The sequence below is a fragment of the Chlamydotis macqueenii genome, chromosome 4 (assembly GCF_036417535.1).
Source record: "Chlamydotis macqueenii isolate bChlMac1 chromosome 4, bChlMac1.mat, whole genome shotgun sequence".
Classification (NCBI taxonomy): Eukaryota; Metazoa; Chordata; class Aves; order Otidiformes; family Otididae; genus Chlamydotis; species Chlamydotis macqueenii.
This window is the reverse complement of record NC_141559.1, coordinates 27,873,102-27,896,279: the sequence shown is the minus strand read 5'-3', so window position 1 is coordinate 27,896,279 and position 23,178 is coordinate 27,873,102. Positions and strand designations below refer to the sequence as shown.

At 43.3% G+C, this 23,178-nt stretch overlaps 2 protein-coding genes and 1 long non-coding RNA gene across 9 annotated transcripts in view; 1 reads left to right on the top strand and 2 right to left on the bottom strand.

Annotated features, from left to right (window-relative positions):
• The window catches only part of NFKB1 (nuclear factor kappa B subunit 1), a 63,573-nt gene extending 60,971 nt beyond the window's left edge, over positions 1 to 2,602 (top strand). For both annotated transcript variants that reach the window (XM_086746195.1, XM_086746194.1), the window contains exons 23-24: positions 53 to 227; positions 1,848 to 2,602. In XM_086746195.1, the coding sequence (XP_086602321.1) occupies positions 53 to 227; positions 1,848 to 2,035 (363 nt within the window). In that variant the 3' untranslated portion in view covers positions 2,036 to 2,602. The remainder of the gene's footprint in view (positions 1 to 52; positions 228 to 1,847) is intronic.
• Positions 77 to 7,356, bottom strand: LOC147600864 (uncharacterized). 4 transcript variants are annotated; one of them, XR_015258375.1, is made up of 5 exons: positions 7,318 to 7,356; positions 4,496 to 4,620; positions 3,210 to 4,037; positions 1,294 to 1,426; positions 77 to 207 (listed from the first exon to the last, which is right to left on the bottom strand). It is a non-coding gene; the product is annotated as an uncharacterized LOC147600864 (long non-coding RNA). The 4 variants fall into 4 exon arrangements; XR_015258376.1 differs by lacking the exons at positions 4,496 to 4,620; positions 7,318 to 7,356 and having other exon boundaries at positions 3,210 to 3,295; positions 3,665 to 4,346; XR_015258373.1 differs by lacking the exons at positions 4,496 to 4,620; positions 7,318 to 7,356 and having other exon boundaries at positions 3,210 to 4,346.
• Positions 7,357 to 13,734: 6,378 nt separating this feature from the next.
• The window catches only part of MANBA (mannosidase beta), a 55,550-nt gene continuing 46,106 nt past the window's right edge, over positions 13,735 to 23,178 (bottom strand). For all 3 annotated transcript variants that reach the window (XM_086746702.1, XM_086746703.1, XM_086746704.1), the window contains 3 exons: positions 18,086 to 18,228; positions 16,112 to 16,369; positions 13,735 to 14,050 (listed from right to left, as the gene is read on the bottom strand). In XM_086746702.1, the coding sequence (XP_086602828.1) occupies positions 13,826 to 14,050; positions 16,112 to 16,369; positions 18,086 to 18,228 (626 nt within the window). In that variant the 3' untranslated portion in view covers positions 13,735 to 13,825. The remainder of the gene's footprint in view (positions 14,051 to 16,111; positions 16,370 to 18,085; positions 18,229 to 23,178) is intronic.

Here is a 23,178-nt window from a genome sequence, read left to right as displayed (position 1 = left end):
TCAGTTTCAGCCAGCCTGGATGATGGTGGGCATCTGGTGTCTTCTCTCTTAGGTTTCTGGTGGCACAGTTCAAGAGCTGATTGCTGCTTTGAGACAGATGGATCACACAGAAGCCATTGAAATCATTCAGAAAGCACTATCCATCTCACAAAGCCCATCTCACCTAGAGGACAATACAGCAAAAGGTCTTCCATCATCACCACCAACCTTTGCAAAAAGAGAGACGGGTAAAAAAAAACAGATGGCAAAACATCAAGAGCTTTATTTAAGACATTTTCAATTCTCCTCCTCTGCCCTGGCCTTGGACTGCTGATAGCTTGCATAGTTTCTTACAGACATTGCCCGAGCTGCTTACCTGTTTCAGGAATATTTTACTGCAGCATGACTTTCTCATTTGCTAGGTCCATTTTTCCCCTGCATTACAGTATTGATTATACTGGCTCCCTTTTCTAAAAACCAGACATCTGCCATTTACTGATGCTAAGTCCTTATATGTACTGCGGAGAAGTTTCAAAAGATAAGCTAGGCAACTATCTCCCAGGTCTGTACAAGTGCCGTTACCTTTTGACTTCTCCCCACTTCCCATATCTGGATAAACAGAAATGTTTTGGGTCGCTAAACTCCTCATAAGACTTTGGTATTAAATTTCTCCTTCCACAATGTGTGGCACTCTGAAATGGCCCAGTGTCCTGTAGGCAGAGGAATCAGGGAGGGCTTAGGTTACAAGGAGCCTCTGGCAGTCATGCTGTCCAACTACCTCCTCAGAGCAGGGCCGATATAACATTTCATGAGATCACCCGTGTCAGTGTCCAGTTGGGTTCTGAGCATCTTCAGTGATGGAGGTCAGTGGCATAAGTCATCAGGGTTGTTCAGTCACTGGCCGTGTTAAGTAACAAAATCCTTTGTTTTTTCCTGATGCCCTCTTCAAACATCAATAGTGCTGCCAGCACCCTGTGTGGAAACTTGCATTCTAGTGAAAATACTGTGGATATTTCTGGAAAGGAAGAAGAAACACCCGCAGTAACTAACTCTGTCCTATTCTAACGTTGGCAGTTTACTGTCTACAGGAAAGTGTGTGTTCAGTCATGGAATGAACCTTCACACCTATCCCAAAATGTGGTTGTACACATATTGCCTCTTTAGATTACTCTTGAAGGGTAAGAGGGGTTCTGCTGCTTTGCAACACGAATGGACTGCATCCTGTCATTTATTTTAAGATCGTTGTTTAGGAAAATAATACTGAACTCGTAATATATTGACCACTGATCTAGTGACACTGAGCCCACATCGTACCTTCAACTCAGATACTGCTCTCTTGCAGTCAGGCACTCCTTGTTTGGATCTTGCAGAGACAACAGCAACTTCCTTATATTTCAGGCTCACTTACTAGATGAAAATTGTACAAGTAATTGTCTCAAAAATAAACCTGTAAGTGAAATAACATGAGAAAGTTTTAGGAGCCTCATCATGGAGCTCTATACTTGCACAGAGTCTAGAAATCTAAGAGCCAGAGAACCTTTTGCCCTGCTATACTACCACACTTGGGCAGAGTGCTGACCAGTGCAGGGACAGCATTAGTGGCAGCAGAGGACCAGGCTTCTCGTCTCATCCACACTCCAGCTGCAGTTGATCTCTGCCAGCAGTGCATCAGATCGCGTGCTTTGGTCATCTGAAAACTCTCAGCACAGCTTTTCCCATTCTAATATGTGAAGTTAAAGCTCTTCTCTGGGAAAGTAACTCTAATGTATTGGTTTGCATTCGTTAGGCTTTTCTGAAAGCAGCAGTACTGAAGCAACACAAACAAGCAACACAAACAATAATCTATTTCCCTTTTCTCTCTCCCTCAGGTGAGCTTTATAATAGCAGATTTCAAGACACCGAAAGCACGTGTGACAGTGGTGTGGAGACCTCCTTCCGCAAACTGAGCTTTACATACTCAGACTCTCTGAACAGCAAGTCATCAGTACCACTTAGCAAAATGACCCTGGGCTACGGACATGAAAGTTCAGTGCAAAGCAATTATACAGCCAACTAGTACTATTCAGTTAGCAAAATGCAGTTACAGGAACAAATATGACATTTAAAATTACATCAGTGTCATCCTGGTCAGAGGGAAGTGAATTCACAGCCAAAAGCATGCTGGAGAAACCACACACAAACCTGAACCAACGGCTACTTCAGCATGAGACTCCTAGCCATTGCTTCTCTCCTCAAGTACATTTAATTTTATTCATTTACAAGCCATATACAATAACCAGGGCTCTGCTGCTGCATTAATACACAGGACTGGACACTGAATGACTGACTGAGCTTTTCTGGTTTGCGAGGATTTTCTTTTATAGATGAAAGTCATTCCTTGTTAATGCCTAATACCAACTCACTTAATAAAAAGAGGTAAGGCACGCAGAGCAATTAAAGGATGCAGTTTTGAGCTGCTCTCTTCATAATTTTTGCAGCACAGTTGCATGAAAAAGCTCATAAAATAGCTGGCAAAGAAAAATTATGACTTTAATCACAATGACAACTCAGAGAGAAAAGAGAATAAAAATAAAATCTTGTATATTTCAGATAATGTATTTAAACTTAACTTTAGTGCCTCTTATTAAAAAAAAAAATTCAAGTTTGGCATTTTCCTGTTTGTAAATAGTTTTTTAAAATGTGCTTTTTTAAATGCTTATTTTTATTTTACTTTTATAATAAAAATCCAAAATGAAATGTCTTGTCTACGCTTGCTGTCATTATTACATATCTTTCAAGGAGAGTTATTGAAGATTTAGGTATTGATACAAGATGATGCTGATTTCCAAGTACTAAAATAAATAAAGAGTTGAGTCACCGTATCTTTATGGTGGGAGACCAGGAGCATCAGCTACTGCTGAGGTGGCAGCTGTGCTTTGTCCATGCCTCAGAACTATAAAGCTTCTGATTCATGGTCTCTTTTAGCTCTCTTCTCATAATTATGGCAGCAGAGAATCATTTACACTGAAACCAACCATTTAGCATCTCAGCAAAACTCTGATGAGACAGTTCAGTTCTTTGGGCTATCTGGAAACTCCTGTAATAGGAGTTCCTGAGCAGTATTTCTTCTTGTTGCATGTTAATTCTGAGATAGTGAGTGTAACAGTTACAGATGTTGGCCCTACTGAGAATACAAATACCAGATTTCAGGATGAAAAAGCAATGAGCAGCATTGTACCATAGTCACTCACTTGCAGCCCATTTTCTTGGCATGAAGATGGAGGTTGACAGTGCTGTTCTTAGCTCAGCTGAGTCTTCAGTAACCTGGGTGTTACTCCTGAGAAAATAAATGAAGACAAACCTTGAGAATTGTTAAATTTAGAGCTGTATTTGCTGTAACAAATTAAACAAGTAATGAAAAAAAAAACTTGTGAAATAATTTTACATCCAGCTGAATTACTGAGTACATTAATTACTTCCAGAGAAACAAGATATATAATAGTAAAAAATGCCATTCTTTCTTTCCATTATTGTATGTATAACCTACATATGCAGTGTCAAAGGCGTATGGATTTTTGCAATTAATGTACTTGTCCAGCGTTCTCTTTGCATTCCAGCTGTAACAGAAACAGGCAAAGGTTCTCCTATTCTAGGAGCAGAGGAGCTTTTTGAGCCCTAGCAGAGCTGTTGTCCAAGTCAAACGCACCTTCTGCTGCCACAGAATTTCCAGCACAGCTCAGAGGGCTGATAAGATACTTTTATTGGAGTTTCTACAATCCTGCAGGTCACCAGGGCATCCTGGCTGTTGATTCACACCTTTTAGCCTTATTTCTGATCAGCTCTGCTTTTAAGCCACCAGAAGACACCTGGCTCTGTATTTCTTTATGCATTTCATGACCAAATGCTGCATACTAGCTCTTCATCAGGTCAGTGATGATGCAGTGAACAGCAGGACACCTCCCTTGGGCCCTGTGTATTCAACTGCTTTAAATGGCAGTCTGGCAGCTTCTTTCCTTGCAGCATCTCAGTTTCACTCTATTTAACAAAAGAGGCTTTGGTCCTTTTTTTTTTTTCCCCTTCTTTGTATAGAAATAGAAAAAAAATATTTGTTTAAAAGTATTCTCACTAATTCAAACAGGAACACTAAATTTTTACAGTTGAGTCACACAATAGGACAACTTTCTCCATTTGCATTAACCCTTAGCAGCTTAACTATGTGTTGCAGGGATACTGTACCTACCTCTCTCTGCTCCTGCTTCTCCACTCCCCGCCCCCCCCCGAATATGTTTTCACAGAGACGTTATCACTGAACACCCTGTCACCAATTGGCTGGGCCCTGGCCAGCAGTGAGTCCACCCTAGACCTGGCCGAGTTCACCAAAGGGGAAACTTCTAGCAGCTTCTTGCAGAAGCTTCCACCCCAGCACTAAACAAAACCAACACAGCAGAGCAAACCTACTGAAGAACCTAGTGTTTACCTCAAGTAGCTCAATTAAAAGAAAATGCTAAACCACTCAGCTTTATTCTTTCTGCTTTACCTTTTTTTCTTATTAGCAGGTGGTCATCCTGTACCGGGCATGCCAATTCCTGAACTGATGGCACTTTGGAAAAGGTCAGGCTCCTTGCAGGTGTGAGGATGAAAGCCACATACAGAGGAACCAGGCTTAGCAAGATGTCGTGGTTTTGTTTAGTGAGGGGGGGCCTAAGGTGGCAGCTTCTGTAGGAAACTGCTAGAAGTCGCTCCCCTTTGTTCAGTGGACTCGGCTGGTCCTAGGATGGACCTGCTGCTGGCCAAGGCCGGGCCGATTGGTAGCAGAATGTCCCGTGATAACGCCTCTGCGATAACGTATTTAAGAATGGGAAAACAGAAAAAAAAAAAAAAAAAAAAGGAGAAGAGAAGATGTGAAGAAGCTGAGTGGGGGCAGAGGTGCAGAGGGGGAGGCGCAGGCCTCATGGGCCTTGCAGGTCTCACCCTCTGGCCTCTTGCCAGGCAGCCAACTGGGCCCGACTCGGTCTGGCCCAGGTGCAAGAAGTGGAAAGGAGATGAGAAGTGAATAAGATGTAAAAAAAAAAAAAAAAAAAAAAAAGATCCTGAGAGACATCTACCAGCCTGTTGTGAGGAACAGCTGCAGACGCCAAGGTCAGTTCAGAAGGAGGGGGAGGAGTAATGCGGCTCCTGGCCAAGATTCCCCTGCAGCCTGTGGTGACGACCATGGTGGAGCAGGTTGTCCCCCTGCAGCCCATGGAGGTCCATGGAGGAGCAGAGATCCGCTTGGAGCCCATGAAGGACCCCGTACCGGGGGAGGTGGATGCCTGAAGGCAGCTGTGGCCTGTGGAGGGCCCGCTGGGACAGCTGTTCTGGAGGGACTGCACCCGTGGAAGAGATGACCCCCGCCGGAGCAGTTCCACGAAGGACTGTGGCCCATGGGAGGGACCCCACAACGGAGCAGGGCAGGAATGCGAGGAGTTCTTCCCCCGATCATGAAGCAGCGGTGTGAAACAACATGTGATGAACTGACCGCAACCCCCATTCCCTCTTCCCCCCTGTGCCTCTTGGAGGCGGAAGGTAGTAGAGATAATGTTAAGCTTGGGAAGAGGGAGGGGTGGGGGGAGGTTATCTTGTTCTCTGTCTCATTCTCCTGCTGTTTGTAGTAATAAATGAATAGTTTTCCCCAAGTCGAGTCTGTTTTGCCCGTAACAGTAACTTTAAGGATTTTCTCCCCATCCTTATGTCAAACCTCGAGCCGTTTTTCCTTATATTTTCTCTCCCTGTTCTCTTGGAGGGTGGGGGGAGTGAGAGAGAGAGACTGCGTAGTCTGGTCCTGATCGGGGCTGAACTACGACACAAGAGAAAGTGCAAGTGATGCAGACAAGTCTTAACAGAAACATTTAAAACAGTCATATTCTTCCTAACAGGTAAACTGGAAAGATATATTTATATACCTCATTGTAGATCTGCTCACCTCAAACAGAGATTGATCCTTACACCTCCTTGCCCAGAAAGGAAGTGCCATGTTTCACAAGTGTGATGGAATAAACTGGAAAAACAGTCCTACAGGAACCCAGGAATTTGCTGCCTGAGAGCTCCTATCTACACCTGGCTTATAGAGAGAAAGTTCTCTCTCACATCATTGCTAAAAAGAGGGTAGTAAGGGTGTAACTTAGTCTTACATTTTCATTCCGCACAGTAAGTTTGCATGTGGACCTCACTATACCTTGTTGCACAGGGTATTGTCCCCATTCTCTTCCATGTTACCTCTGAGGAAACAAAACTGAGAAGAGTGTTATTCACTAAGTTTTCAAAATATCAGGAATAATTTGGGTTTTTTTAAGGTAGGTGCATGAACAGCAAGAACGGCGTTCTGGAGTTAATTTTTTTGCCATTAGAAGTTCTAGGAAAACTTCCCCAGCAAGTGGTCAGTCTCTTATTCACTCAGAGCAGGGCATCTCTGCACTGTAGCTGGATGAACAGAAGTACTGCGTAGGCGCAAGCCACAGCGGGCTCTTCCGATGCACTGCATCATACTGTGGGAAGCCTGCTGCGTATTTCCATTAGCAATTAAAGCACTGAGGCTGGGGGTATGGTCAAAAAGCATCAGCCAACCTCAAACAGATCCTTAAAAGCTGACTGTGTGAGTTTGTCCTTCTGAGTGCTAGTCATGCTTCTGTTGCTTTGGCAGTGACCACACAGATTTATCTGGAAAACACTTGCAATATTCAAATGGATCAATATTAAATAAGAAAGGTTATTTAATTAAGCTTTTTTTTTTCCCTGGAATGGAAAAAAGTAGGACAGGTGTGTAACTTCTGGGTATCCTCAGTCAAGTTTAGTAGCAAATTTTAAATTAATTTCAGTGAGGATCAAAATCTGAAATAATTCTAAACTTAATCTGCACTTTCAGTAATTGGAGCTTGGTACATTATTTTGCTACTATAGTGCAGTAATAAACGCCAGAAACTTGTGGAATGCAGCAAAAGTTGTGACAACAGAACACTAGAGATTATGTTCTCTACACTTGACTGAAAAGGATTATTCAGAAGATTAAACTGCCCTTGATTTTAGATTTGCTGCCACAGCTGTAATTTTCTGGTGACACCATGGGATATATTTACAAATCTGGAAACTCAATATGGGAGGGGGAAGTTCTAGGCAGCATTCAGAGATTTTTTGGACAGGAGGAAGGACAAGAATCTTATCTGTGGACAGTGGTATATGAAGAGTCTTTTCTCCCTTATCTGGGCAAGGGAAGCACAGTTTTCCTATGTTTAAGGAAAAAGCAACCCTTCTCCCTCTCTCCAACTAAGTGACAGGGATGGTGGTGCCCACGCGTTAGCTCAGGCTCCAATGGTCAATACTCACCCACCACCCACAGCCTTCGGCTCTTCTGGAGCACACAATGTCTCTAACAGCAGACTCTAACGGTCTGAACTTTTGCTGGCTTCAAGAGAGTCCTACAGCCACAAGCAAAAGACAGCACCAGTTAATTACCGAGGAGATGCTTTTCTGTATTCAGGGTTATGAAGCAGCCTGATGCCCCGCTTGGAACCAGGCTGTAGTATGTGCATGATTCAAAGCCTGCAGAGGCTTCCCCATGGACTCATTTGAAGGCAACCCCTATAGAAATTTTTCAGCCATCCATTTACTCTTGCTATTTTCACAATACAGAAGAGCGCTAGCAGATCGGTGGATTTCACTACACACCGCAAGGGAAAAACACTTGTGACTGACTTAACATCGGTTAACCTGTGGCCTGGAGTGGCAATTGCTGGCATGCCAGGTGAGTCAGCACACACACGCGCTCACGTGCACACGCACAGAGTAGCATCGCACCCTCTGGGCTAGCTAATGCAATGATGTTTGCCAGAAAAATGGGATCATGACTAATGCCTCGCTTCTCTTTCAGATGTGCAGCCACCTCTTCTAGTCTTCAGCATCCCAGGCAAGAAACTCTACATTTGGCTAGAGTATAACACAAAAGTTGTGGACAGAGCACTTCCAGATGGGTAGCAGAGGGCTAAATACACAATGTCACTGTCCTAAATACTGTGGCTGCTTCTACATGGAAGCTCCTCTGCTATCCTCAGCTTCTCACCAGTGATCCGGCTGGGCAACCCAACTTCAGCTTCCTACCATCCTACCAGTGCCACGGAACAACTCTTAACAAGAGATCAAGCTTTCTACTTTCTTTCACAGGAAACCAGCTGAGAGCTGGCTCACACCATCACTCCTTCGCAGTGGTTGGGGAACTGAGCTAAAGCCTGCAGTGCTGAATGCTTAACTCCTGGGATCTACATGCTAGTTGGCAAGACAGAATCCCAGGGCCAGCATGCCAGAGGATTGCTATCTATCTAGTTTATTTACAATAGGCAAAGGAAGACTGCTACAACAAGAGAGGAGAGATAAGCTGCAATGCTGCCAAAAGCCTGGCAATCACAACATTTGCAAGGAGGTAGCAGAGGCCAGCATTTAAAGTTTTAATTTTTCACCACCATGGAAAAGGATCAAAACTTTCAGTTCCTGCATCTGACAACGGCATGCTTCCCCATCAGGCCACAGGCTTGACAAACAGCTCTCGTTCTTATTTAGAGCTCCTTTTCTGGATTACCCAGCTCCCCACTGGGCCATAGAACCTGGCTCAATCCACAGGCCAGTGGTTTTAATACGCAAGGGTAACGTCCCTTCTACCTCAGCCACTTGCCTCGACAGAGTCAACCAGGTCCCCAGCCAGCCACAAAGTAAAAAAAGCCATACAAAGTAAGAGCATCACTGAACCACTTTGCGCTCCCAGACCCCAGCAAGAAATCTCAAGATCAACTTCCAAAAGCAGACCCTCCAAGAACAGCTCATGGCAAGCAAACAGACTCACCACCTTCCTCCTGACTAGTCCTCAGGCTGTCGTTTCCCTTCATGCTGCACACTGTAGTTGTCTAGACCAAAGACACCTCTATTTTGGCTATGATGCACACTAATGATCAAAACAGACATTTACAGGTCTTTGCTAACTGTCTCAGCTTCCTACAGTAAGATAGCCTTTCCTCAATGTTGGCAGGGAAAACACCAAGTAATTTTAAGGTTCTGTATTTTTCACTTAAGTTTTAGTTTTTCCACCCTAATTAAACTAAATTGGGACTTTCATTCCACTCTCTTGTAACATCTGACTGGAAAACAGTTGCGTAAACCAGATTCCTTGACTGGAACACGTATTTAAACATTCAAACCGCAAGTTCCTGGATGACTCACCTTACCCCTCAGAGGGTAAGAAAGAAAACTGCAACTCTGACATGTAAAGGCTGGCTTGTAAGCTGCAAAACTAAACTGTCCATTATTGAGAACAAGAAGCTCACTGGCCTGTTCCTCTGCCCCTGGCACTGCTACAGGTCACTGAAGTAGTCTCTGCTACACATCTCCAAAAACAAAAGGATGACTTACAGAAGTAAGAGCACTGAAGAAAAGCGTGCCTCTAAAGCAGAAAAAATTTTCAGGACCCAAGTGTCCAGGTTTCGGCAGGGATGGAGTTAATTTTCCTCTCAGTAGCCGGTGTGGTTTGGATTTTGTATGTGAAGAACGTTGATAAAAACTCTCTGATTATATGTGTTGTTGTTAAGGGGACCAAAGACACTATCTGGCTTTTCAAGTCTCATTAAAGTCTCGTTAACATGCAGATGCGGGAAGCTAGGTGAAACGGAGTAATTGACCCAAACTGGCCAAAGAGAGTATTCCATGCCACAAACGTCATGCTCAGTATGTAAGCGGGGGTTGGCCATGGGAGGGGGCATCCATTCGGGCATCCTTGGCTTGCTCTGCCCGCCTTTGCTTGCTGCTTGGTGTCGTTTCCATGATCACTACTCGAGCTGTGTCGGTCATTCAGACATCAGGTGGTGAGAAATCATTGTTATATTGTTTATTTTGTGTATTTTGTATATATATTAATATCCTTATATTATGTTATTTTTGTAGGTTTTAGTATTTTATATCTCAACCCATGAGTTTTCCTTCCTTCCCAATTTCTCTCCCCCGTCCCACTGGGAAGGGGGAGGGTGAGTGAGAAACCGCGTGGTGACTCGGGGTAAACCACCACACCAAGGTATGCAAGCAGCAGGTAACAACAGAGGCTGTCCAAGAGCTATGAACACTTACTTAGAGAGGAATTTCAGATGCATTCACATGCTTCTTTCCTAGAAAATACGTAGAGGAACTTGGAAAAGCTTCCAAGGAAATGCTCCAGTAAACTAGAACAAAGTAAATCTTCCTTGTGTGGCAGAAAGTATCAACAAAGACGTGCCTTATAAAGCTCAAAATGGTCCCTGCAGGTCCTGAACGGGTTCAGAGCCAAATCTCTGACAGAGATGAGTTTTAGGACAACAAATTAGCCAATGCCATACAGCTTTCTTCCAAAACCTGCTCTTTGGAAGGGCATCTGTCATGGCTCCTACTGAGGGGAACTCTGACCACTGCTTTTGCCATCTGTGAAGAAAAGCCCAGAGGGAGCCCGGAAGCAAACAAAAGCCATCAGCACAAGCAAACCCAGCGATCCCTTGAACAAAACACAGCAAGGCTATACCCTAAAAGAATACTGATGAGGCCATTCCCGTCTGTTGCCACCAATAATTTAATGACACTGAAGACAAGCACCATGACACTTACCAAATGCTTTTCCTAATGCTTCTGCTGCTGACCCCCAGCCCATCAGATACAACTGGCAATAGAGGGGCCACCGAGTAGCTGCAACAACACTCAGCCAGCTACAGATAGATGTGTAGATACGAGCGATGGATACTCTGAAGATCTCTTCGGTGTTGCATTGCTATCTTTGCTCTGATCTGAGACAAAGGTAGAACAATGGAACCAAGAATAGCGCACAGTATGTAACGGCAAAAGTGCCAGGGGAAATGGTTAATCAAGGTACATGTTACAGTCACTGCTGCAGGGGGGAGAGAAGAAAATAGCATCTATAAATACGCACCTACTACAACACCAGGAAACCCAAAGAACATATTAAGGATATTAAGACAATAATGGAAGTGAACCTCCCTCATTAAATTCTGGTTTGAGCTCAAGCATTTGGCTTAAGCAATTGCTGATCTTTCATAACAGCACCTAGTGTTGAATTAAAGCTTTCCAGTGAGAAAGAATGGATCTGCTCTCTAGGGAGCTCCTGACCTTCAAAAATAACAATAATTTTAAAATTGTCTGAACCTTTTTATGCCAATCTGGTAACTGCAGAAAGCAACAGGAAAACAAACAAACAAACAAAACCACAAACAATTTTATAAAAAAAAAAATGCTCTTCTGCATAACAGTGCTGATAGGCATTGGCTGCATAGCCACTTCATCCATTATTGATCATGTACCACACAATTTCTTTCATGATTTTGCCTAAAATTCGTGACAGGCTAAATAAGGTCAATTATCCAAATTCATGGTTTATGGCTTCTAGCAATCCAAAAGTTATTTTGTACATATCTAAAACTTCACTTATATTCCAAGATGCACTAAGAAAAAATCATTTACCTTCAGCTAGTCCTCCTGATTGTCTTTGAAACAAGTATTTCTCTCAAAGTTTTATTTAACACTATTAAGTGCCATTTTGAAATTCTATCTAGATGTTGCTGGAAGAGACATTTCTACAGCAATGTAAGAGAAAGACATCAACCAACCTGCCCTTTTCCTAACACACTGCAGCAATATTTCTTAATCATATTTATTCCACATTTTTTCATCCTTACCTTATATTGACTCTGTTGCTGCTTTGATTCCACTTTGATTCCAAGACACCAAAAAAGCTGAAGGATTTTTCTTCTATTGTTGGCCCAGGATGGCTCTCAGATAACTTTTAAATTCCTTTATCAATGTCTACACTAACTGTTAAGTTTTATTAATTACTACAATTTTCCCTATTTATTTTATATAACCTATAAACATTAGCATATACACATGCATATTTTGATTGCTTTCATGTTTTCTTTCAAGTAGGAAAAGTTTTGAATTAGAAAAGCCCTCCTATGCAACTGCAGTTAGCGGTTTAGTGACCTAATAAAGTATTTGTAAGCAACTCCCATTTATAATTTCCCTTTCATCTTTAAGTTTTTCCTCTTGCTCAAGAGTATGCCAGTTGTGGTTAATGTCCAATTCAAAAAGTACAAGAGATCACCAAGCATCAGTCAATAGGCTCGTATCTTTGCCCATTAAAACTGTGATCACTGCAAGAAAACAACTCCCAGTTCCCAGTTCTCTAACTGACCAATGGAACATGCAGCTGCTCTTCCCACAAGTTCTCCAGATCCCCAGCACCACCAGCAAGCATCACCCATGTGGTGCTTTTACGACAGAGACGGATGTCACCAGTAGAGCTTGTTCAAACACTTTCTCCTGTGAAGTGCTGATTCTGCTACGTGTTTTGCAAGAAAACTGCCTGGACTGTGAAAGGATCTTTGTGTGGAACCTCAGCAAGATCCCAGCTGCATTTCAAACCACATCTGACAGACAAGCCCAATGTTTAGCAACCTGCCCACAGCACAGCAACCCGGATTTCCTGACAGTCAAACCCTCAGGCTTTCAGCTCCACAGGCTACAGCAGCCCCCCATGCTGAAGCAAGCTTATTTTCTTTGTGTCAAACGCCAAAGTGAGACAACAGTTGTATTGGGAACCTAAACATTTTAAATTAAACTTACTCAGAAACAGAATAGAAGGTGAAGCACTGTTACTTTCCATGGACTAAGGAGTTCAGTGTACTACGATGAGTCAACAGTGTCTTCTATGGGAAACGCACACACAAAGCAGCAAAATTAAGATGTTGAGGTTTCCCTTTGTTGGAAAGAGAGGAGGATCTATGTGGAGCACTGGGTCACTCATGAGGAATGCCAGGATGTAACAGAACAGGGGTGCAGCAATGTCTGAGTGAGAACAGCAGCCTCTGCACTATGCATCTAGTAGAGAAAAAGCAGTCACTTGTAACTCTGTGGTCCTCTCACATGACCATTTCTTCTCTGTACTGCCTCCTTTCTTTTTGCACCTTTGGTCAACTCTTCTCCTTTTCCCACAGCCAGGCGTAACTCAAACTATGCCACATTATGCTGGATCCCACGCAGCAGCAAAAGGTTTGTGACTGCACCTGCAGCTCTCTGGGAATACTCAAAACTAGATGCAGAGCTCTCAGGGTTATTGCTCATGTTGCATGAAAACAGAGAAGAAAACAAGGCTCATACTCAATTCCCTTTTCAGAAGGGGGAACAGATCTGCCTGATGTCTGACTAGACAGCCCAGGTTTCATGTCTATCTGGAAAGCTACCTTGCAGTGACAGCCACAGATCTGAAAAGGTAGGACTAGTGCTCTCCTGATTTGGGTGTAGATAGATGAAACTCCTCCAAGTCAGGGAACACCCATGCAGGTGGTTCCAGCTTCACTCCCTGCCCATCCCCCCTGACCCCAGCACACCCTGCTGTTATCCTAAGATGAATTTCCACTTATGGCATAGTGAAATTGGAAAAAAACCTTCATTTTTACAACCATAGTCTGGAGGTGCATATTTATGTTTCCTCTTAGTTAGGATGAATTCATAACTCAACCCTCATGAGAGCTGAAGAACTCAGATTAGCTCTCTTGTACCAACTCACCCCTCCCATTTTATATGTGGGATATATTTTTCCTATTACCTGAGAAAGCCTTACTTTCAATACACCACATATATTATATGCAAGCTTTGCTGTTGGTATCTTTACATTGAATTAGCAGTTAAAATTCACACATCGCAGGAATAGTATGTTCTCCAGTCAGCTCAAACTGTACAGCATTTCAACTTCAGTTAAATTATTTTAATTTTTTCCTCCTCCTGTTTCACTCCTTATCTCAAAGGAAATGAAGTATCCTCAGACAACATCCACCAGAGAGGTCAAGGTTAGTGACTTTTCTAGTTCTTCAACACTGGTAGGTTCCCAAGGATAAAACACAACCACTTTCTTCTTTTCGGTCATGAGGAAACCATTATCGCTGAATCTGCCTTTTATACTCCCTACATCCAGAGAAACAAAAGCAGCAATTGCAGTGGTCTGAAGATCAAATATATAAACGTCATCTTGTTGGGATACAGAGGCCTGGAAGAGAAATAAAATAAATAAAAAAACCCAAATAAATAAAAGAAAATGTACGTGTTAGAGAAGAACTCAGTTACACCCTCACTGGGAAAGACCTGCATGTCAGTGAGACTGAACAACCACATTTGATCAGAATTACTTTTCTCTTCTGAAAATCTCTTCTGGAACCAAAGGTTAAAGCAACAGGATTCATATGTAAGAATCACACAAAAACTGCAAACGTTATTATAGCTTTCCTACAGAATACTACAGATTGTGGAAAAATGCCATGAAGTGTCGTCACTCTACCATCTTACGAAAATAACCAAATAAATGGTAATCTGACTTGTACGTAGTACTGGTATCCTGTGCTTTACTGCAGTGAAAGAGATTTGTCCTTTCACCAGCACACTTCACTCTACCTATAAATTCAGAACTACTAAAGTAGCTGGCCTTTCCCATTACATTAGTAACAGAAATACACAGAAGCAAAAGATGGTAAAAATCATAGTAACACAGGAGGTCACCTCATCTTAATGGAACACAACGGTGAAGTCCTTACGCTACGTTTAGAAGGCAACTGTGTTGCAAAATACCAGGACAAGGTATACTGCTTTATATTAAGTTATATCAGTAATTAATCTCAGAGAGGCTTAAAGCACAACCAGGATGCATTTCCATGTGTCACACCCCATTCACCATCATGAAATATTATGCTACATCATTTTCAAATACCAATTAACTATACACAAAAAAAACGGACAAATTATATTAAGTGCAGAAATCCTGTCCTGCTTACAAGAAAAACAATACTATTCATGTTTAAGAAAAAGCACACATCCTTTACATTTTGTGTCTTCTGAAGAAACACTGAAGTCTTCATGTTTTTTTAAAGCAATAATGTGAAGAGTAGTGCTTGGATTTGAAAGTCTAGTTATTTTATTAGTAGCTATGTATAGAAGTACCATCTTCTCACAAAACAGAAAAAAAATTTAAGTCACAGCTGCATACTTTCTTAAAACAAGCACTTTGCATTTATCCTCGCTAGCTATCCTTATTAGTTAGTAGTGTGGAGACAACATGGCCATGGGAAAAAGGAGTAAAATTTCCCAACGATGCTCCAGTTGCAGAGCTTTTATTATTGATGATGTCATCCACAAAAAAAAACCCCAGGATGATGCAGACTCTAGATCGTGCCACTAACTGAAAAAAAAATAAAAATAGGCTGATTTCTTTTTTTTGTACACTCAGGAGGCAGGCCATGAAAGATATAACAGGCCCATTTTCTTTTTGTAAAGCAATTATGCTGGTCCAGATTCAAAGAAATTAAAGACCTCTATTCCCCCTCCTTGTTTAGCTCTAAAGAGCAGAGTTGCAATTTGGAAGCCAAATGTGAGAAATGCAATCTGCCAATCTGCTGATTAAAAATTTAGCAATAAAGATTTACATGCTAAGAAGTGAGGCTCAACAAAACATGTCTGTATACACACATTCAGGGCATGCTTGCTCTCTCTATACATAGGATGCTTGCTAGGAGGGGAAGAAATCTAGGGAAAAGCAGCAAATGGACTAAACGACAGTGTTACACAACACTGATGCTTTTCGTGCCTGTTCAGAAGACTGACACACTTGCCAGATATTAAGAAACAATCACTATTATGCAAATCAGAACCCTTAGCTGGAGGGTAGGGATTTGCAGAAGGAAGAAAGGAGCATGCAGTATCGCATGCTAGTAATGGTACACCGATCAGAGTTTGAGCACTTCAAGAGTGCAGTACTGTCGGGGAGCCAAAACACTTGCCATGATGCTATCTGCTATCTAGGGACAAAAAGAATGAAAGGAGCAATGCTGCAGCAGTCAGGTGAAATACAGTAAAAACAAATGAAATGGTGATATTATTATTTAAAATAAAACAAACAAACAACAAAAAACAAACAACAAAAAAACAAACCACCAGTCTTATTTAGGTATGCATATAGTGCATATTCTCAGATTCAGTGGAATCAGACACTGCACAGCAGGCAAACAACTCAAACCAGCAAGACTAGCCAATACAGTAATTTAGCATAACTGATACTTACACTAAGATGAGTCTTTTCTAATCCTTGAGCATCCTTCAGCGATGAAAGGAAGTGATGGTTTGTAGGACTCTGGAGCCCATCTCCCCCCACAAGATAGAAAGTAATAACACAGCTCTTCCTGGTACAATTCCTGCATCTTTCCAGAAAGTCATTCATGGACTCCTTGTAGATGAGGACAGCACTTTGTGCTTTAACAGTCACACCATCTTTGGCAAGGGTGCATACTGGCTCCAAAGAACTCCAGGCATGCACAACGACCTATCAAGCACGTTGAGAGAGCACAGAGCTTAGAAGAAAAGTTACATTCGTGAAAACAACCCAGCATCCTAGGTTTCAGATTGCTCATTGCAGGAGGTGTCCTCCTGACAGTACCAGCTGATTTCCACCTAGCAAGAAATTCCGCAAATATTTAAGCAATTGGTATGGCATAATAATTAGATCATTATATAAACCAAACAAGAAGTCTGTTTAAAACAGTCTGAATCTGTTGTTGTTCTTCATCTGCAAGGCTTTTTGTTTTCTCCAGGCTCCTTGAGGAGAGGGGATTGCCAATTCCTGTCAAGGGAGTGCTGGGAATTTTTAAAAAGTCAAACAAAGAATTTTAGTTTACTCAGCGTTATCTGATGTAACCTAAGCAGGCAATCTAGAGCTTCTGCACAATCACCATTAAACAGAAGTCAGTTGCATAATCTTAAAAGGGATTATGGAAGTTATATTAATACTGTAAAACACATTTCCAGAGATCATGCATGCATTATGAATGCACTCTTATGTTAAAAAAAAAAAAAAAAAAAAAAGAAGATAGGCACTTAATGAGAATTACCTCATTCCACATCTTCATAAATTCTAGGTTATTTTTGACCTTAAAAGGGGTTTTCAGTCAGGAACAGATCTTCACTTCTTTCAAAAGTTTTAAGTTCCAAATTTTTTTGAACTGCAAAATACAGTATTCACCGGAACTACTGTACTGCTAATGCTTCCCTAATGTTATAAAAAAATCTGAATGTAAGCCTGTTGCAGTAACTCAGACCACAAACAATTTAATTAAGTGCAGTCTTATTCTAAGAACTGACTATCCAAAAATTGCAACCACTTTCCATACTATATATTATTATATATAAGTAACCTTATAAATCTGAAAATTCATGGCAGCCCACCAGACAGAGCAGTGAGCTAGGAGTCGACATACTACTGGTTACGAAAAGACTAGTGAGCCATTCCAGTTCTCTAGGTCTACTTTTCCACCTTTCTCAGTCTTTTCACATGAGATACCCTTTACGTCAGGAATTTTATCTCATAGTGCAAAACAGCCCCTAAATTCATTTTGGATTTGGTTGCCATATGATTATCAGGACCAAAATGTAACAAATTGAAAAGCAAGACAGTGTTCTACAAGACAACTCAGCAGCCAAAATATTGCCTCAGAAATCCTATCAGTGTCTGTGGCATTATCAGAAAACAGTTATGGTATCAATTGTAAAATGGTGACACTGCATAGGTGACCTTGCAATTAAAGCACACATAGATGTTCTGTTGACATTTCAGAAAATAATCTAGTTTTTTTCCCAAAGCAGTGTCGTTTGAGTACTGGTAAGCAATGATACTATCCTTTATTTCCCCCTACTTACTCAGTTAATGTAGTTCTAATGCCCAGGGAACAGTTTTGTTAAGTAGTGAGGTACACTTTTTCACACTTTGTTCTATTTAACCATCAATCCCTTTAAGATTTCAAAAGAATAGTTAATTTCAGGCCTATACCTACAGGCTATAAGCGAGGCAATTAATTTCTTGCTCTGTGCAGCAGTACATATAATAAAGGACAGTGTTGCCCCTCAGAAGATTAAAGACAAGAATTGCACATCAATGTATCTGAGTATGGACTTACTGAAGCTTGTCTATACAGAGATGCGGTCATTTCAGCTTCTCACATTTTTGCGGGAGGGATGAAAGAGAGGCGAGAGAAGCGTCACTTACCTTCAAAGTCAGCTTGTGGTCCACATGAAGATCTGAGACACCATAAATGTACAACACATCTTTGTCTTCATAGGCCACAGGCAGCAGTGGTGCAAAGAAGTTCTGGACAAAATAATGGAGCAATTTCCACTTACCACCATACTCTGCAAAGGATTAAAAGAAAGATTCAGACTGAATCCAAGATTGTCTTAGCACACAACCCCTTCCTGTGCTCTCTGGTCCTGCTATGGACCACCCTTTTTCACCTCTATCAGGTGCAGAGAACAACCAAAGTTACTCTTATTTTCTTCCAGGCAAGGCTCTTCTCTGGAAGGGATTTGATCCTCTTTCAAGCTTTTCTTTGAGCTTCTCCAAAAGGTCCCATTTTGTAAGTGTTGGTCTTATCACTGCTATGGTGTTATTCAGTTAAAGAAAGCCTTAAACACAAGTGACAATAACAAAACTGACACAGCGTACCACACATCTATGTGCAAGCATCTATGTTGTTGAGAATCCAGACAAACACGCTGTGATCGGTGGCATTGCCACAAACTACCACCACTGTAAAGAGACAAGAGCCTGACTTTCAGTGCTTATACAAAGTGCTCTCTTCCCCTTTTTCAGTCCTCCTCTTTCAGTTCTGCCTTAGAGGAACACCAATAGCAACAAAGAGAAAAATACAAGTTCTCAAGCCAAAGACAACTCTGAGTTAGGCAAAATGAATTTGCCAAGATCTAGAGACTGAATTTGCCAAGATCTGAAAGTGAAAAAGGAAGAATTTGCCAAGAATTTGCCAAGATCTGAAAGTGAAAAAGGAAGAATTTGCCAAGAATTTGCCAAGATCTGAAAGTGAAAAAGGAAGCCTATAGAGGGTGGAAACAAAGACAGGTAGCCTGGGAGGACTACAAAGAGGCTGCGCGAGTGGCCAGGGATAAAGTAAGGAAGGCCAAAGCCCTGGCAGAACTGAATCTGGCCAGGGATATAAAATGTAACAGGAAGAGCTTTTATAGGTACGTAGGGGACAAAAGAAAGTCCAGGGTAAATGTAGGCCCCTTCCAGAAGGGAACTGGTGTCCTGGTTACCCAGGACATGGAGAAGGCTGAGGTTCTCAATGACTTTTTTGCCTCAGTCTTCACCGACAAGAGTTCCTGTCCCACCGCCCAAGCTGTAGAAGGTGCAAGCAGGGACTGCGAGAATGAAGAACTGCCCATTGTACTCGAAGAGCAGGTTTCGGATCATCTGAGGAACCTGAAGGTGCACAAGTCCATGGGTCCTGATGAGATCCATCCGCGGGTCCCGAGGGAACTGGCGGATGAAGTTGCCAAGCCACTGGCTATCGTATTTGAGAAGTCGTGGCCGTCTGGTGAGGTCCCCAATGACTGGAAGAGGGGGAACATAACCCCAATTTTTAAAAAGGGGAATAAGGAAGACCCAGGTAACTACAGGCCGGTCAGCCTCACCTCTGTGCCTGGCAAGGTCATGGAGCAGATTCTCCTGGGAACCATGCTAAGGCACATGGAGAGCAAGGAGGTGGTTGGTGACAGCCAACATGGCTTCACCAAGGGCAGATCGTGCCTGATCAATTTGGTGGCCTTCTATGACGGGGTGACGGCATCGGTGGACAAGGCACAAGCAACTGACATCATCTACCTGGACTTGTGCAAAGCTTTTGACACTGTCCCGCACGACATCCTTCTCTCTAAACTAGAGAGACACGGGTTTGATGGACGGACGACTCGGTGGATAAGGAGTTGGCTGGATGGCCGCACTCAGAGAGTGGTGGTCAACGGCTCAATGTCCAGGTGGAGACCGGTCACGAGTGGCGTCCCTCAGGGGTCCGTGCTGGGCCCGACCCTGTTCAACATCTTTGTCGGCAACATGGACAGTGGGATAGAGTGCACCCTCAGCAAGTTCGCTGACGACACCAAGTTGTGTGGTGCCATCGACACGCTGGAAGGGAGGGATGCCATCCAGAGGGACCTTGACAGGCTGGAGAGGTGGGCCCATGCCAACCTTATGAAGTTCAACCAGGCCAAGTGCAAGGTCCTGCACCTGGGTCATGGCAATCCCAGGCACAAATACAGGCTGGGCGGGGAATGGATTGAGAGCAGCCCTGAGGAGAAGGACTTGGGAGTGCTGGTGGATGAGAAGCTTAACATGAGCAGGCAATGCGCCCTTGCGGCCCAGAAGGCCAACCGCATCCTGGGCTGCATCAAGAGAAGCGTGGCCAGCAGGTCAAGGGAGGTGATTCTCCCCCACTACTCTGCCCTGGTGAGACCCCACCTGGAGTACTGTGTCCAGTTCTGGAGCCCCCAACACAAGAAGGACATGGACCAGTTGGAGAAGGTCCAGAGGAGGGCCACAAAGATGATAAAAGGGCTGGAGCACCTCTCTTATGAGGACAGGCTGAGAGAGTTTGGGCTGTTCAGCCTGGAGAAGAGGAGGCTCCGGGGAGACCTGACAGCGGTCTTCCAGTACCTCAAGGGGGCCTACAAGAAAGATGGGGATAGGCTGTTTAGTAGGGCCTGTTGCAATAGGATGAGAGGTAATGGTTTTAAAATAGAGGGGGGTAGATTTAGATTAGAAATTAGGAAAAAATTTTTTACGATGCGGGTTATAGAACACTGGAACAGGTTGCCCAGAAAGGTGGTGGAGGCCCCATCCCTGGAAACGTTCAAGGCCAGGCTGGATGAGGCTCTGAGCAACCTGATCTAGTCGGGGATGTCCCTGCTCCTTGCAGGGGGGTTGGACTAGATGACCTTTGAAGGTCCCTTCCAACCCTAACCATTCTATGATTCTATGATTCTAGAGACAACACTTACTTTATAGGAGTTAGTATATATGATGTAGACACATGCCAATCAGTTCGCTTTGCCTCTTTAATAGAAAGCTGTACCTCATTACTTTTAATACATTGAAAGTCTGCCATTAACAAACTGGAAAAGCCATCAAACATAGCATCCGCTTCAAAATCAGCTATCTTGCCAGATGCAACACTGCCATACATCCATTTTGAAAGAGAAGTTGCTTCCATTTCTTTCTCTATTAATTTTCCACCTAGCTCCCATTGTCAGCACTTTAACTCTGTCTTTGCTCAACCAGTGATGGCTACACTCAAGAGTGGTGGTCAACAGTTCAGTGTTCAAGGGGAGATTGGTGATGAGTGGCGTTCCTCAGGGGTTGGTATTGGGACCGGCCCTGTTTAATATCTTCGTCAGTGACGTAGACAGTGGGACAGAGTGCATGCTCAGCAAGTTCACCAACGACACCAACCTGTATGGTGCAGTTGACACGCTGGAGGGGAGGGATGCCATCCAGAGGGACCTTGACAAGCTGGAGAGGTGGGTCCCTGTGAACCTCATGAAGTTCAACAAGGCCAAGTGCAAGGTCCTGCACGGGTGCCAGGGCAATCCCAGGCACAAATACAGGCTGGGCGGAGAATGGATCAAAAGCAGCCCTGAGGAAAAGGACGTGGAGGTGGAGGTGTTGATGGATAAGAAGCAAAACATGAGCTGGCAATGTGCCCTTGCAGCCCAGAAAGCCACCTGCCTCCTGGCTGCATCAAAAGAAGCATGGCCAGCAGGTGATTCTGCCCCTGCGAAGTATCGCTCTCATGAGACCCCCACCTGGAGTACTGCATCCAGCTCTGGAGCCCCCAACATAAGAAGGACACGGACCTGTTGGAGATGGTCCAGAGGAGGACCACGAAGATGACCAGAGGGCTGGAGCATCTCTCCTATGAGGACAGACCGAGAGAGTTGGGGCAGCTCAGCCTGCAGAAGAGAAGGCTCTGGGGAGATCTTACAGCAGTCTTCCAGTACATAAAGGGGGCCTACACGAAAGACAAGGAGAAACTCTTTAGCAGGGCCTGTTGTGATAGGACAAGGGGTAACGGTTTTAAACCAGAAGGATGGTAGATTCAGATTAGACATTAGGAAAACATTTTTTTACACTGAAGGTGGTGGAACACTGGAACAGGTTGCCCAGAGAGGTGGCTGATGCCCCATCCCTGGAAACACTCAAGGCCAGGTTGGACGGGGCTCTGAGTGACCTGATCTGGTTGGAGATGGTCCTGCTCCTTGCAGGGGAGTTGGACTAGATGATCTTTAAAGGTCCCTTCCAACCCTAACTATAACACGAAAGAAAAGTCAGATACTTATTTCATTCTTGCTTCTGGCTCTTTATTTTGTACAACAGTTTTAAAGTCCATGGATGCTAAAAAACATTTCCAGTAATATATTTTTGTTGTAACTAATTACCTCTCTGTGTTTTGGTGCTTGTACAAAGCTTTTAGCACTTTCAAACACTTCATAATTAAGGACTTCATCCAGAGTGATTAGTCTTTAAAGGTGTGTTTGTGGCTTTCACAGGCAGACCTGAACATGCTCTGCCTGCACTCCACATAGATATGAATGAACTTTGTGAAGAACAAAGTGCGTTAGCTCCAGCTTAGCACTGTGCACATCACCTTGTTTTCAGCAAGCTCACAACCAGCTAGCTTGGAGAACAGACAAGAAAAGCTCGAATTTGCCTGGAAAATCCAGACAACATTCAACTGTGCTATGAGATCGGACTGTTGCCAGCAAAACACTATGGGCATTCAAGTTAATAGCATTGAAGCAAACTGAAGAGATCAAGTCTGAAAGAAACTTCAGGAGAGGCTGCTGAGTTTCTTCAAAACAGACTGTTGATAGACTGATGAACATACTGAGCATATTGGTACTGTTCAGTACATGAACGCAACCACATTCTTGTATTCCAAGGACAATTGCTGGTGGAAAGCGTTGCTGGTCTAAAGGACAATTCCGCCAAAAATAGAGAGTGCTAACATTACTTCTCAGGGTCATGAAACTTGAGAAGATGAGAGATTTAGCTTGGGGAGGGATTATCCGAAACAGTAAACGGTGGGACAGCATCTGATCTAAAAAATAAAAGCAATGGGCCTTGTATGAGAAATGGGCACTGTGCCTAACCTCCCCGGCTTTGGGAGGGGTTGAACTCTCTGAAGCCCTCAGGACTGCCACAAGACTCTCAGGAATTTCAGTTGTCAATGCAATAGATGCCACTCACTGCAGGCCTCAGACAGAGCCCACCACAAGCTCAGACAAGCCATC